The sequence below is a fragment of the Lytechinus variegatus genome, chromosome 12, assembly GCF_018143015.1.
Source record: "Lytechinus variegatus isolate NC3 chromosome 12, Lvar_3.0, whole genome shotgun sequence".
NCBI lineage: Eukaryota > Metazoa > Echinodermata > Echinoidea > Temnopleuroida > Toxopneustidae > Lytechinus > Lytechinus variegatus.
Genome location: NC_054751.1, coordinates 15,662,623 through 15,679,487, shown reverse-complemented (window position 1 = coordinate 15,679,487; position 16,865 = coordinate 15,662,623). Strand labels below are relative to the sequence as shown.

At 37.3% G+C, this 16,865-nt stretch overlaps 1 protein-coding gene across 5 annotated transcripts in view; it reads left to right on the top strand.

Annotated features, from left to right (window-relative positions):
• The first annotated feature begins 859 nt into the window (after positions 1-859).
• Positions 860-16,865, top strand: part of LOC121425498 (pleckstrin homology domain-containing family A member 1-like) — an 82,525-nt gene continuing 66,519 nt past the window's right edge. For 4 of the 5 annotated variants that reach the window (XM_041621567.1, XM_041621571.1, XM_041621570.1 and 1 more), the window contains exons 1-2: positions 860-1,013; positions 4,931-5,079. In XM_041621567.1, coding sequence (XP_041477501.1) covers positions 4,939-5,079 — 141 coding nt within the window. In that variant the 5' untranslated portion in view covers positions 860-1,013; positions 4,931-4,938. Of the gene's footprint in view, positions 1,014-1,034; positions 1,183-4,930; positions 5,080-16,865 lie in introns of those variants that run through there. The other variant, XM_041621568.1, reaches the window with a different exon arrangement.

Here is a 16,865-nt window from a genome sequence, read left to right as displayed (position 1 = left end):
AACGCGATATAAAAATGATGACAAAACATGCAATGATCTTAGGCCTATTTGGGCAGAAGTTCGCGTTATGGGCAATTGTGTACAAAAAATATAAAGGAAAAAAAAAAGTTCAAAGTGGCCACGACTCAATAGAGAAGTGATTGTTGAAATCTTAACCCAATAAACTTGACACAAAAGAAGGTTGAGTTCATTTCCCGCGTTGATTGTTATAAACAGAAAGATTCACAACTGATGCAGTGCAGTCTTTTCTATTAATACAGTTTTGTAATGATCAATGAAACGGAAATGACAGGATTTTTTCTTTTCACCAACGAAACCTCCGGCGAAACCTATACCCCAAATCGACCAACGAAATGTCACTAGAAATAAGTCTTTGTTGGCCTTGCTCGAGGACAGAAATAAAATCGTTGGTGGTATGGAGATGTATCTCGATGATGAGTATACTCAACTTTCGATATTTTTGAATATCTTTTTGAATATCTATTTTGTTAATTTAAGTTTCGTATGAAACATACAACGAAAGCAAAAAGAGATATAAGGCCTATTATTTTTATCCATAATTTTATATAGGCCTATATAAGTATAATTGCTCTCCTATTACTCTGAATGATGAGACCATGCGTGACGATTTTCGTGATATTTTCGGATTATCTAATAAAAGAAAAGACATCCCTCTTCCATAGGCTAATATTAAAAACAATAGTAATCGAAATTGAAGGTGGGTGGGGGGGGGGGCTGGTGGGCACATCGCCACCATATATAGGCCTATGCGTTTGTTTACAACCACAACCCAGCATGGCACGAAACTGCTGCTGTCAAGCTCAAGCCCAAAATGTTCTACGCAAATGAACCCGGAAGTAACCGGTACCGACAAGATCTCGTGAGAGCTAGCTGAAAGAAGTCAAGGCAAACTATGTAATTGTCGTTTTCAATTCCTCGTACAAATTTTCATCATCTATCTGCCTAATTTGTGTGAACTGGATCTTTATACGGATAGTTTGCTAATATAATAGGTAACCAGCATTTTTCTATTTATCTTGGTTGGGAAAAAAGGTCCATAAATTACATTCCAACGTTAGAATCTGGATCACTCTGGAGCTGGAGTTGGAGGAAGTAAATCGCCTCTCTGAACACGGCGCTCGCTCTCGCTGAGCTGTGGGGGGATCACATGTCAACGTTTGTGTAGGTCACGCTGCAGCCAAGTCGGATTTCCAGTGTATGATTTCAACAACAACAAGGACCTTTTTGAAATTTGGGGCTTACTTTTAGAAGTTGGCGTTCACCAGCCACAACACTGTACATGAAATGAGGCTGGAGTTGATGTTGGAATTTACCTTGGAAAATATAATAGGACTTTTTATGGCAGGTTACTGCACTGCTTGTACTTGAGAAGTTGAGTCTTGAGTGCTGTGGTGTGACTAGCCAGGCGGCTTCTTGAGAGTACAAATCATTTAGTACTGACGTAGGCTTACTCTCAATGAAGCCAGGTCTTCCTCCTCATTCACCTACACAGAGGACGCCAAAACCTGAAACTTTCACCCCGAGATTTCTACTTTCCTTTTGAAAGATCTAGCCCTAAATCATGTAGGCCTACATGGAATAAAACTTCATTTCCGACATTTCTATGCTCTCGGTGTTATTTTCGAACAAGAATTCATCAAAAAAATGAAAAATATAATGTGAAAAGATGGAAGAGACTTGCCCGATGTTTACGCCGCCATCTTGTTTCCTATTGTTCTTCGCAAACGTTACAGACGCGTGCATCCTCTTGTAGGTGAATGAGAAGGAAGACCTGGCTTCATTGAGAGTAAGCCTACGTCAGTAAATGATTTTTACTCTCAAGAAGCCACCTGGCTAGGTGTGACTGAGAATTGAGAATGCTGTCTGCTGAAACGAAGACTAACTTGTTAATAGTATTAAAAGGGGCCATCCACTATCGTGATACCTTGATCAGTCCCGATCATTACTAGATCAGCGGAGAACGGGATAGGAATCAGTTGAATTTGGGAGCAGTGTAATTACAATGTTTCAAAAACTTGGTAACGGCGTAGCCTTGAGGACTTTGTGATGATATTTTTTAATATTTTGACATTTTCTTTCATCACGTAGCCTTGAACCCCCTCCCATATGCATAAAAGAGACAGTTGTAATTTGTAAACAAAGATAGAAATCACCTAAATTTCTATTATTTCATTTATCTATACACCTTCATACACCTAATGTGTATGAACGTGCAAAAAATATGTTTAAAAAAAGGTTTAAAATGAGTGTTTTTTACCAGACCGATCTTGTGTAGATCCCTTGATCCATTCTTATACACCGCACATACAATAGGCTTGAGCCTCGAACCGCTTCGTTATGATGTACATACTGTACATGTATGTAGCATCGATATAAAGCAGTGTTACAAAATGCAGTTTAGAAGAACAATTTATAGATGAAATTTTTTTTGCGAGAGTGATCACGAATTTCCTAGAAAGCCTGTGAACACTTTTTGCGAGAGTGATCACGAATTTCCTTGTTGACCATAGTAGATTGCGAGACAAATGAATACCCTCTAGAGATTATTTCAATCCGCAATAATGAACCTATTTAGTATTAGTAGTATGAAAATTATTATTTAACAAATAATAAAATTTGGAACTTGATTATGAATATCATAAATAATGTTCAGTTGTGCACATCAATCCATATTCAGAATATTCTCATTTTAACAAACATATCTGAGTGTTCAGTGTTGTGCTCACTCTTTGGTCAGGGAATGAAACACTATGTAAAATGAGCTCAAATACATACATGTACATGTAACAGTAGTACTTGAATGAAATAGATGTGTTACACAAGCACAATAATATTTTACAAATAGACTGTGAAATTGACTGACATCATACTCTTGAGGTACACACGAAAGGAGGTGAAACTTAATGCTTCGTAAAGATGAAGAAAAGTACTTTAAACATCAGATAGCAAACCTTAACCCTAACAATCCCAGGGGATCTTAATGGCCCCCTCAAAAATTTCTATGATAAATCCATAAACACGACAGGGCCACGCCATATCGTTCAAGACTATTTTTGGGATGTATGCACAGGTGCGAAGCCGGGGGGAGGGGGGCAGTCGCCCCCCCCAAAAAAAATAACGCTAAAAAAAGAAAAGGAAAAGGAGAAAAAGGGAAGAAAGGTATAGCTTTTGTTGTTTCCTTCTTTTTTCTGTCAAAAGAATAACAACCTAAATGAGACATTCTTCTCTCTTCATGCTATAAATTTGCTTCCGTGCTTGACGCAGGAAAAAATATCAGAATTGCCATTCCCTTTTGTGTCCCACACCTGTTTTCTATTCCGTTTTCCCCCTTCCCAGCCGTGTGAATCATATATTCTTGCCAGAAATTATAAGTATACATGGGTGTAAAGAGTATGAAAGGTATTTTTTTTATATTGCATTGATACAACATTTGGGCTCTTCTGTTCAGAGCAGGTAAACATTACCGTCGCTCCCGAGTCCCCAAATGCTTCTTTCTTCCGCTTTTCAGCAAGTATTTTTTGGCAAAGTGTCTGCTCAAAGGGGAGGAAATAAATGTGTGCCGTTCTAGTTGCAATAGTGTGTACGATATTAAACTTTTTCTATATCACTGCACATACATCTCCTGTCTTGTTTTACGTCATTGATATGAAATTTGAATATCACAGAACTTTTTGATAAAAAAAGAGGCGCTTAATATGAGCGAAAAAAATTTTTCTACCAAAATAAAGTCACAGAGGTTTCCGTGCTTTGCGAGCATGGGAAAGGAATGTCTCTCTTCTAGCTCTCTCGCGGGAAGGAATAGGGCCTATTTTCTTTTGTATACCCATTTTCTACTCTGTTTTGTGACTTGAGTTAACAAAATTGAATATGGATAAACTTTTTACACTCAAATCTGATGTGACCAAGATATTCATAATTGTATAATTTCTGTTCTCTATTTTTATAAAACATTTTAAGCTTCCATGCTTCACACGGAAAGTGGAATTATTTCAAATTCTCCAATCTTTTCCTATTTTTGGGGTAGCTCATTTCTTTCGAAAACAATTGTTTTTAATCACAGCAAGTCAATATTTGAGTTTAAAGGGTACTAGAGATGCAAGAGACGCCTTCTTTTGATTTGAACTTGATGAGATATCAAAAACTTTGCGCTCCTCAGAAACCCTGATTCTGGTCAAACAACGTTTTGAAGCATACCTCTTTGTAAGTTTACGATTGGTGTCCTGAAGCGTTTAAATGAGAGTAAGCTTGGACGCAACCTCTTTTTTTACTAATCACGTATGAAAATGCTGATTCTGGCTGAAAAAGTGTAAGCCTAAATAAGCCCAGATAGAGGTCTAGATAATAGATCAGTAGCGCAGTGGCGTGAAGTTATGAGCTATCAATAACACAATTGGTATTGATCATCTGAACCTAGCTCAGTCCAGCAGCCTTTTCATGCACACAACACCAACACTGAACACTGTTTGTTAATAGATAAACCATTGTGTTGTGGATTGATTGCTTGATAATTTGTGGTATCACGTGCATAAACATTTTTCCCCATAGAAAATATTTGAGGGTCATGGTCACAGATCGAGCAATTTCAATTGCTGTGTTCCACAGCTTAGGAACAGGGGAGGGGGAAAACAGGTAGATCAGTAAAAAACGATATGCTGGCAAGACGTGAAATGTGGATCTTGATGATCAATCCATGCTGCCATATGTGGAAGATGCACCCCGTAAAATTGTAACAAAAGAAGACTAAGACAAAAATGCTTTCCCGTCATTTCATTTTGGAGTAATGACTTTTTTTTTGCTTGTCAATTTTCCATTTTTTCTGGGTGCCGAACGTCCTTCAAACAATTTATGAAACACTTATTGCTCTCTCTTCTTTCTTTTCTCTATTTTATCTTTCATTCATCGCCTCCAGACGGCACCATGCCGTACCTTGACATCCAGGGAAGGATATGTGGCTTCATGAACTTTGAGCAGGATGAGGAGAGCGGGCGCTTCTTCCGGAGGTACTTTGTCATTTCGCTGGAAGATGACTGCATACTCTGTTATATGGATAACCCTACGGTAAGCCAAAGTTTGTCTGGTTGGTGGGGGATTTCATAACACAGTAGACTTTTTTATTTTAAAAGGAATTAGTTTGATTTAAAAAAAATGATTGTTCTTCACAAAAGCTGATCCTAAACGTATATGATTTTACTAAGAACAAAGAAACTACAAAATAAACAAAAATATACATTCTGATTTTTTAACACAAGGGTATTGAGAGAGGATGGGGGGGGGGGTTGATATGTTACTACACATACCGCTACACCAAGTAGTGATTGCATTAATGTCTGTTTGTAGTCTTGTGGGGAACTAAATAAAAAATACAGTAATTGCAGGTGTGATAAAGTGCATGGGTATCGGCCCCCATTCTACAGAATGGAGACCATTGAAAGATCACTAGGTGGTTTCAAACCGCCTCGATCATAAGAATCCCGTTAAATTACAAGAACTATTTTGGCTAAAAAATACATATTTATTATTCCTGCATTCACACTGCTCCGAAATATACCCATCGGGATAAGTTCCTGAAGTTATGAGCATGCGCAGTATGGTCTGATAACAGGCAAGGCGGGAGATTCAAAATCACTAGCCCAGCAGCCACCCACGGCGCCCGCGCCCAACGACACGCTAGGCTAAAAGTTCCCGTGAATTGCTTTCACATTGCCAAAATACCTGCGACCTTGGAAAAATCCCTGCGAAAGTTCTCGTAATTTCGCAAAATACCTACTATTGAGCGGGTATTTTCTTTCATTACCAAAATACCTGGTATTTTCTGATCGGGATAAATTTCCCGATCAGAGAATACCTGGAACTTCGAGGCGGTCTGAAACCACCTACTGAAAGACTAAAAGTTGGCAAGGTTTTTCAGCAGTTTCCAGTATTACTGAAATTTGTGACCCATCTCTGGAATGGCTCTGAAAATCTCTGAAGTCTAAACAAAAATTTCAGCGAGATCACATTTGGACCTTGAAGACAGCTGTAAGTTTACTGAGAGATCAAAAGACTAAATTGAGAGATCAATGAAATATATGCTTGTAACCTAATCAAGGCTGATGAATTATAAAGCAAGCGGTATGCTTTTTTGAGGCATCAGACTGAGGCTTTTAGAGCTGCGCCTTTAATACAGATATAGATTATATGGGAAAGCAGGTTCTGTGAAAATTACCGGTAGGATTCAAAGGCTCAATAAAAATTTTAAAGATTCCTATATTTGTTAATAAAACTACTTCTCATGCATGAAATTTTATGGAAATAGTCTTTACAAAATGGCTTTGATAGACCAAGTGATGTGTACATGTAGACCAAATGGGATTAGTCTGTGTACTATTGCAGGTGGACCATCTGAAAAGCAAACCAATTGCTTGCTTACCATGTGAATATAAATTGCATTGTAAGTTCCGAATTCAAAGTTAAAACATAAAGAAAATAGCCCCACAAAAAATTCTTTCCCTTAATTTTGATATTTGGTGATACAATTGACTCCCATATTTTACACTCTCTGAAGTGATCTCATGTAACTGAACATTTAGTAGAATTCCATGGAAATATAGTTACATACCAGTGCAAAATTTACATGAAGGTGAAGGTGATATCAAGACTGTAGAGGTTATATTTCAGTGTTAGCATAATGCCAGTTGGAAGCCTCTTTCAGCATTCTATTTTTGGCACAATGCGTTCATGTCCGTGATTCCTGAATGTTCTTGGTTCTGCTTAGAGCTGCCAAATCCTTATTAAATAGGAAGGTACATTGTCATGCATCCAAAGGAAAAGCTCCCGTAACAACGCTGTTCCAGTGGCCCACACATTTTGAGCTGATCGTTGAAAAGAATAAAGCTAGCATTTATCAAAAATATGAAAAGAAGTTGTGCATTGATATAATTCATCCTGAATGTCATAAAGCAAGATACAAATTTATTTTTGAGAATGTCAAATCTGTCATAGTGGTCACCTGTTTATATATTAAAAAAAACCTTGTCTTTCAGAAGTTTCGGCCACAATAATTGTCTCCCAGTTGTGAGTTCACGCCAATCAGTGATTACATGTAATGAGCCAAATTTTTTTGAGGGGGCCAGATATGGCTTACATGTATTGGCAAACTGTTTTAAAAGTTAAGAGCAAAAATGTTGACACTTTTATTAACAAAAAAGCAATTTTGTGATAGATTTGGAATTTTTTACATAATATTCAGAAAATAGTCTCATATTTCACCCTTCTCTTTTTCCAATAATCTCTCTTTTTTCAGATTTTTATTTTGGGGGGATGGGGGCAAGTATCTCCAGCCCCCACTGATGCTGATGGGGTTTGGCTTTGTGGTATTACATGTAGACTATCTGAGATCTAGACCAACCGCTTGCAGACCAAATGATTATAAGCCATACCTTCAAAATGTTGAAGTGTGGTATGAGTCACCAAGCACAGGATGGGGTGTGGTGTTCTGTTGCTGTTCCTGTAGAGAGCCTTTTACACAGACCTTCAGTAAACTTCAACGTTCTTGTTTTGAAAAGGAAAGAAAGAAGTAACTAACATATTTTACTATCAATGAATAAATGGAAATTTAGAATTTATGTGTAAGATAAAATAAATTTAAAAGAGAATGAATCCCTTGGATGAGGCTTTTGTAAAAAAAAATTATGAGTGGAATGTGATCAATAAAAGTTTGAGAACAATTGGACAAACAATATAAGAAAGTTACGAGCATTTGAACGTCGAGATCACCAGTGCTATGAGGATCCTCAAATTGGCAATGCATCCAACTTTGTGATGTCACACATGAAAAACTATACCCAAAACATTCTCCTTTAATTTTCATTTTGTCGAAGTATACATATGAATATACATATGTATGTTATGGTTATAACAGAGCTTGTGAACTTTTAAACTTTCATCCAAATAAAGTTAGAATTTCGAGAAAGGAACTACATTGTACAAATATACAAAAGAATCTGAGGTAAATTTAACCCTTTTTTTCACCGTAGGCTATTGGGAATAGCTATTGGCTGACCTGTGCATGAGAGAAAAGTGTACATGTAGTTTGTGACTTCCTCATTTTCTAGTCTGAAAACTGAAGCATTTATAAAGTAAAATCCTTCAAATCTGGGGAAATTACAGGAATCCTTATCTTTCAGTTGGAAGATTACCCACTATTTTGTACAAAATATTATGTATATTGTTTGAATTTGAATGTTTTTTGTTTGTTTGTTATTTGCCAAGGTTATGCATCAGTTCATATAGCTTGACTGGATACATGAAAGATACATTGTAATTAACATTTATATAGCGCTTAATACAACAGTTTCTAAGCACATTGGAAAGAAAAAAAGAAGTAGCAAAATACAGTGAGAAAGAACAGGATATGGAATTAAGAGGACTGCTTAATGAGGTAAGATTTGAGGAGTGTTTTGAAAGATTTGACAGTGGATGCATTATGGATGGAGATGGGGAGATTGTTCCAGAGTTTAGGGGCAAGAGTACAAAGACGTACTAAACAGAAAAAATAAATGAGTACACATTTCTACAAAACACATTTATAAATGTAGGCCTAAACAAATTGGAACATTAACTATCATTCAGAAGGCAAAATAATCAAATGAAGAAGAAAATTTATGTATTTGAAGTAAAGAAAGAAGAAGAAGAAAGAGTTAAATGTAAGAGAGAGAGAGAGAAAGAAAAAGAAGAAAGAATGATGATAAAGGAGAGAAAGGTTAAATAGCTATTTCTGAAAAGTACCGTCAAATATTCTAATTATTCATGTAGATCACTTTAAATTGGAAATGGAATTCAAATTCGTGTTAACAGTCATATAATCATCCTACAGTTTAATATGATATCAATATATGAAAGAATCACAATTCAAAAATTGATTTTCCAAATTTCTGTTTTTTTCTATATGTGTTTCGCTATCAGATAGGCCTATGTGACTTTTCTTTGCTTATATTACGTCAAGTAAGTACTGCATTTTATCAAGCAAGAAAATTCTGTTTATTGGGAAAAGTAAGGGGAAAATCAGGACGTGTTTATTTGATGATGTTCACTCATGCCAGCCACGCAACGGTTGGCACATTACAGTTACATGTACGTATTCATGAATGAAGGTTTCCAGGGTTACCCTCAGAATAAAAGTAGGGAAAATGGGGTAAAATGAGGAAAAATCAGGGATTTTTTACCCAGTTGTAACCAGTTAAAGGCCTACATGTATGAAGCTGTAAAATACCGTGGAGTACAGTATTTTCATGAATCTACATACCGCCACTTTGAGCCTCATTTCATTTTCCTACAAATTACTGTATAAAAATGATTTATCTACTATGATTTTTCTAAAGTTCTTTGATTATTTGTTGTGCTTCAAGGTGCCTGGAGAATTTTATTATTACTGGTAATAAGAATAATGGGTCTTTTTAGTGCTCAGCTGCCTCAATTGATATACAAACTGTACATTCCCTCAGCTGAACTATTAGATCTAATTTAAGGGAGAGAGAATAAGAGAAAGAGAGAGATACAGTACAGATAGTGATTTCTCCTCTAACTTCGTCAGTGAATTTACGAACTTGTTCATACCTCGGCTGGTCTCCAAAACATGAAAATATCAAGATAATCACGTTCAAAGTTTGGAGGTTTCTTAGAAGCTCATAACTTCGCACTTTGAAAGAAACCAGGTCAGTTATTTATACCAAAAAGCACAAAATTTTGTCCGCAGTTCGTATTCATTATTTCAATATTTTGAAATGATGCATATTGCATTTCAAAAGCTGATAATTCTTACCAAAACTGAGTTTGAGTCACTTTGTAAAATCATTCTTGCCATGCATGTTTTTTTAGAGGCAGAAATCACATACGTGCCGAATATGTGCAGCATATACATGTAGGGTCTTTGACCTGTGCGCACCATTCCAGAGACTTTATAGTACACAAAGAATGGTTTGAGCCAATTCGTGAAATCAAAGGAGGGGGTTGAGTCAGTTCATAAGAAATTTGAATGCTCTTTTTAAAAAATCTAATGCAGATTTTGATCTGAAATTTGGCAAATTATTCAAGTGAATCACAGGCTTTCAGAATATGCAAAAAAAAAAAATTCAAAAATTTGATCAAAAATTAGGTCTGAGCCGGTTCACTGACGAATTGCGCTATAACTTGTCAAAATTATCTACAATTTAAAGCTGCAAGACCTTTTATAGACACTGCTCCATGACATGATATAACTAACGTCATGGTGTAGTGGTTCAGATTCTCCCTTTCTAATAATCTGAGGGTTGTGTGTTCAAATCCCACTACGGGCCAGCGTCCTTTGACTTCTTCCGCAGTGCGTCAATCCACACTTAACCACTCTCCACCCAGATGGGTGCATGGAAGAATGTGAAAGCCTACATGTATGTAGTAACTAGTATGCCTAGCGATGGAGTCTTGTAAGTTTTGTTCGAATGCTCCCCAGGGAGTGGAGAACAAGCATACAATCCTCTGACTTGGTAATGATAATTACAAAGAAAAGCGCCTCTATTTCAAATGGTGTACATGTACCACTGGTGATTGATTCACATTGTAGAGTTCTCTATCCATAGTATTCCATACATGTACACCTTCAAGCTCCCCCTTCTATCTCAGGCATTCATGCATTGTTCTCTGATGGGATTTTTCCTCTAAATTTAAACTTCAATAACAATGTATCATTTCCTGCTACTATCACCATCGAAGGCCAGAACCTGCATACCTTTGTTTTATCAAATAAATCTGTATTCTATTTTACACAGCGAACTTACAATGTAGGCCTCGTTTTAATGCGACCTCAAGCCAGAATCATGATTGAAATCATGATTTGAATCATGATTCAAAACACAAACATGAATCGCAATACCACAGAATCAGCGTTTAGACGACCTTCATTCTAACGCTGTTTCTCCTCGGATTCTGGCCGATCCAGTGCGCATCACAGTGCGCAGTTTGACTTAGGAAATATATAGGTTTACTTTTTCACGCATGTTTCAGCTCTCAAAAAAATCAATCTTTTGCTTCCAGAATTCAGTTTAATATTGTACCTCATTTTGCGTAATTTTATTTATCTTGTCAGTTCATCGAAAATGGTGTTTGGAAGTGAATTTCAGCATAATCCAATTTAATATTGGCATTGTCAACTCAACAACAACTGAGATCATGTAATTGATCATTCAGATCTACCATCCCTGGATCTACATGTATCTTGTAGTTTATGGCCGCTACTAAAGTACCAAACTACGTACATGTAGAACCCTCTTGCACTCCATCATATATTTTGAGTTAAAAAAAAACTAATTGTCTGTCAATTTGGACAGGAAGACTTCCTTGAGCACCATTTCCCTGCGGTCCAATTAGATTCCCCAAATCTTCAGACGTCTAAATAAGCATTGGTCAATAGCCAAGCTTGTGTAGGCTGACTCTCCGTTGGAATCCTTCTAAATTTAGAAATAACTTTGAAATGCAGTCTAATATGACCACTTCCCAGTGAACTTGCCGAGACCTCCATCTTCGGAGAGTTTGTTCACACTGAAGAAAACGGTTCAGGCTTTATATTCCAAGAAACATGCAGTTAACGGAGCACCAAGTGAATGAATGTGGAAAATCACTATTTTCCATGCTTTGATATTTTTTCATATTTGTATGTTTTATTAAATCATGAAGCAGTTGTGGTCACACTTCTTATTATTGTGTTGAAAAAAAGGAATATATATGTTTAAAAGTTTTGCAAACCAGTTAACTTCTCTTCTGAATGAGTTGAGTATCCAAATGTGGTGCATGGGAGTGTTAGTCTGAAAGCACAGACTCATATCTGACACTTAAAGAGAAATGCCAGTAGTTGCAGTAAACACTGATTTCATGAGAAAGTCTGTAAAACAAAGCTTAATTGTCAGTATATCATTTAGGATCTAGATCTGGTACAGTTACATTAACTGAACTTTGTGAAATCTTGAAATCTACGCTGAAAAATGTTCACACCGAAGATCCCCAACACAAATAAGAGCACGTGGGACAATGTATAATTATTGCTTAGAGCGTCGGGCCCGACGCTCTACCCGAATCCTGTGCTTATTTGCTGATTTCTCAGCAATTACACAATTTCTCCCAGAATCCTTTGGCACCTATTCTTTATTTATACAAACAGACACTTTGGTGGTCATTTCATTGGATTCTGTACGAACTAATTTTGATATCGTTACCAAAACTGGCTTTACTTTTAACCCAATAACGGGTCTAGAGTGAAGACTAGACTCCAAAGACTCTGTGTCAAGTAATAAGACTGGAAGAGCCAGCCACAGTACATAGTGAATCTCATGATAAATGCTCCCTAGATTTAAATAAAAAATTATTAACTTTTCCTTTCACAGAAGATCATAAAGAAAGTTTTCCCAGTTCTGGAATGATCTTCCTTCCATATTTTTTTGCCCATGAGAATTTTCTTTTTCAAAAAGGTACATTTTTAAAAAAGAATTGTGTGCCCTTGACCAATTTCCAAACCATTTACATGAATTCATTGATATGCCTTATTTTTATTTCTAACAAAGGAGAAAATATTTCTTTATATTATTGTCTTTACACCTGTATTATTAAAATCCTTTCAGACTGAAAAATGAATTATAGTTAATAATAATAATGATATAGGATTTGTATAGCGCACATGCTAGGTGCTCAAGGTTCTCCTATATTACCCCGGCCAAGCTAGTCTACTGATTCTGGTGCACACAGCTTTTTGAGGAATTACTCCCTGCGGGTACCCATTTACCTCACCTGGGTCAAGTGCAGCACAGTGTGGATAAATTTCTTTCAGAAGGAAAACACACCATGGCTAGGATTCGAACCCATGTTTGAAAGGCGAGAGTCAGAACCACTAGACCACAATGATTCAAACAGTGAATTTGGATAGTATGAACACAGGGATAAAGAAGAACAGTGTTGGCAAGCGTTGGTTAGTGGACCTAGGAGTAAATTGAAACAGGAAGCAAGGCCAAGAAGCCAGGGATAATTTTATCCTCAGTCAAGGAATCGACTTTGGATATAGTGACAGACAAGCTAGTAGCAACTCTAGAGAAGTATAACCACTTGATCACCTAAAAGGTGTACTTTGTAGATCATGACTGAAGTACAGCATTAGGCGGTGCTGCACCAGCCCGAGTTTGCTCAATCTCGAGATTTTAGCTCGATCGGCCCTCTTCGCGATTAATCTTGAGATTCAAGAAACCCCGTCTCCACCATCGTAAGAAGAGTGATTCCTTCTCGAGCGAGGCATCGATGCATTATGGTCAGATGCCGGGCATAAATAATCCTGAGTTCGTCCGCACCTGCAAATTAGCGGAATAATTTGGAAAATAGCACGCTGTTGTGCAAATAATCGCGATAATTGCGTCTCCATTACAAATAATATCGAGATCGGGATAATTTGCCAGATCAGAAATAGCGCGCTAATTTGAAAAATCAGAATGGTGGAGACGGCCCTAATGTGATGTGATCCATCATACCTTGAACGGGAAACATATATGCTGTCAGAAAACATGAAAACAATCTTTCTGATGTCTTGATGTCTTGAGCTACTTTGTAGTCATGTTTATAGTTGGTTTGTTTACATTGCATACTATATGACTTTGCACTGTAGAGTTAATTTATAATGATTTGATTATTCCAAAACTTTGCAGCATATATGTAATTCTGTAAATACCATCCCACTACTTGGAGAGTTTAGGTTTTTTTCAATGAAGGAATTTCATGTTTTAAAGAATTGTCATATCATTGTGTGCATATTAATTGCAAAAGTGATGTTGCATTTTAGGGGGTAATGAAATGATTGCATTTTTTGTGCTAAAATTACATTTGATATTAGTATGGATGCAATCATGTAAGATGCGCATCTTATTCTGGCATGCAGACATTCAAACATACAGATGAATTCAGACATACAGATGTAGTCTTCGATTATGACTCTGCCTCGCATCTTAATCACCCTGATCATTTCAAATATTCATGATGGACTCATCGCTTCACCAACCCCCGCCTCTTTCTTGTCATCTTGATCTACTATCAATTAAAACGGATACTTGGGAGTTATGTGATCTTGATCTTATCCTGCAAGAATCCAAGACAGGAGTTTCGAGATCTTGGGACTAATCCCCTGCGGTCTAAAACCATCATCACTTTTTTTTCTTTTCCACGCCCACTTACAGAAAAGTCTGTTAAAGGTACATTATAATCTAATTTTAATGCGAGGGGACTTCTTCAACTTTCTTCTTTTTGTGATTTGTGCACCATCTCCTTTTTATGAGCTTGTAACTTATGGTAAATTGCCAATTCTTCTATTGCCAACTCGTCCACAAATCACATGGTCTACCTTCATTTAGTCTAATGACATTCCGTCCATCAACATTTTGTCTAGCAACCATTTGGTCCAATCATCACTTTGTCTATGACCATTTCGTCTTATAACCAGTTGGTCTAATATCCATTTTATTTTCATTCATTCCGCCCAATTAACACTTACTGTAGTTCAATTAGACCAAATGGGATATGGACTAGATAGCTATGGGACCAACTGGTTATTAAACAAAATGGCATTTTGACCATGTGGATAGTAGACGATCTGATGGTAGACCAAATGATAGTATACAAGTTGGTAATTGGACGAAGTGGCACTACACCAATTGAACATAAACCATTACCCCTACTATGTATTCACTTGCAGTCTTTAGCTATCATTACCTTTTCACTCTTTTGCACCTAAGTCTGTGATACATGTAAGTAAATTATGAAGGAATTTCTAAAACCACTACTTTTTTCTTGTTTTGTCCACCCTCAATATTTGTGTACTCCTCTGTTAGACCAGAGACTGTGGTCTAAAACTACCACTTCTTTTTTTTCTTTTCCACCCCTACTTAATAACGATAGTCTGTTAAAGCACCTTTAATGGTAAAAGGTAATCTGAAGATACTTCTAAGAGGTCTGTTACATCTGAAAGTTTCCTACCCGAGACCCGACCGAGTCCACTTGCAACTTTGACTGGATTACTGGTGGATTAGCTTCACGAACGGACCGAGTCCTAAATTTGGTCTGTTAACATCACAGCATTCATTCCTCCCCTATCGGTACGGTTTCGAGCCGTATCTGATTGCTGACACCAAAGGGCACTCTCGATCTAGGCTCTGAATAATTTGCGTGCGCTAATTTAAGTTGTTTACATTTTGTTACACTTGTCGGCTGCTAGCTCGCCATTTGGTTATGATCAAATAGCGTACGTTCGTTGTTATTTCTAGGTATTTAAAACCCTGAAAAGTACAGACCCTCGAATACATAATGAAAAGGATACGTTTAAAATGCTTCCTTCTTTCCACTCAAATCAAAGACTTTATCAATCACAATGCACATGTTGCATGCCCCAAAGCATTCGAAGAATGACGGGGCTGGGGAGGGGATAGCGCGCTATGACGTAATTTGACAGCTGGCGAACGGACTGAGATAGGTTTGAAAGCTCGTGTGCATTTACATCTACGAATCGGTGGACTGGGGCCGGCTCGATACCTACCCAAGACTACCTCCGTATGTGGTCTTGGGTAGGTTCGCTAAAAGGTGGCCCGAGGTAGGTTTGGGAAGTTTACATCTGATTTCTTTCCGACCCGAGGTAGGCCCCGGGCCGGCCCGAGGTAGGGAATGTCTCAGATGTACATGTAACAGGGGTCTAAGTTCTAACTGTTGAGTTTTGTATTCCCCTCCTATTTCTGACTGGAATTTTGTGATCGGAATTTTGTAATCTTGCATTCTTGTGACTATGCAGGGCCGTCGCCAGGGGGGTGCGGAGGGTGCGAACGCACCCCCCTTCAGAACCAAAAAAAAATAAATAAATAAATAAAAAAAAAAAAAAAAAAAAAAAAAAAAAAAAAACAAACAAAACCGGAGGGGGGGTGACATCTAGCAATGGTAAGCCAGTATCCTTCACAGACACCGAAACTGCATTGAGGAACAATAGGCATGTTGACCAGTATGTACTTTCTATATCCATTCTGGCCGGCGGGCTATATAACTGCATGAAATTGAGTTAATACGTTGTTTTTTGTGTTTTTGTTTTTTTTTTTCATAAAAAGCACCCCCCCTAGAAAAAAGCTGGTGACGGCCCTGCTATGGTCTATAAAAAAACCAAAACTATGACCACTAAAAAAAATATTTTCCACACCCAATGTCCGTAAAAATTCTGATATTGATAATCTGTACATATATACTGAGATTGTTCGCAAACTCGCTTTGATAACCAGCTTTGCAGAAATGCGAGTGAATAGGAAAAACAGATTTACCTACTCCCCAATAATGATGTACATGTATGAAATGCTTATTTTGTTCGAAATATAGGCCTACATGTATTTTTATGTTGATACCAGTTTATCTATAAATATTTTACTATATAATTGAATTTAATAAATCACTTGGAGCATTGTAAAATTTGTGTTTGATCCGAAAGAGAACCTTGGATTATCTTTAAACGTTTGTGAGAATGTGTGATAAGATTCTTGTCATTCCTTGAATCCAAGACTGCCTTGAACATTCACTACCCCTGGAGAACATGAGTGATTAGAGTGCGTGGGAAGAGGTACTGTTTCTATTACAGGATGTACTGTGGTGTATAGGGGAGTTACAGGAGGGGGCAGTAGCAATAGAGGCAAGGTGTACCCCCAATCAGGAGGACCCCATCCACCAGAAAAGGTGTACAAGAATGAAAGAAAGTGAAAATGGAAAAGGGGAAGTGAAAATGGAAAAGGGGAACTGAAAGGGAGATTTTCAGGGTTTAAGCCTTTATAAAGGGTCACCCC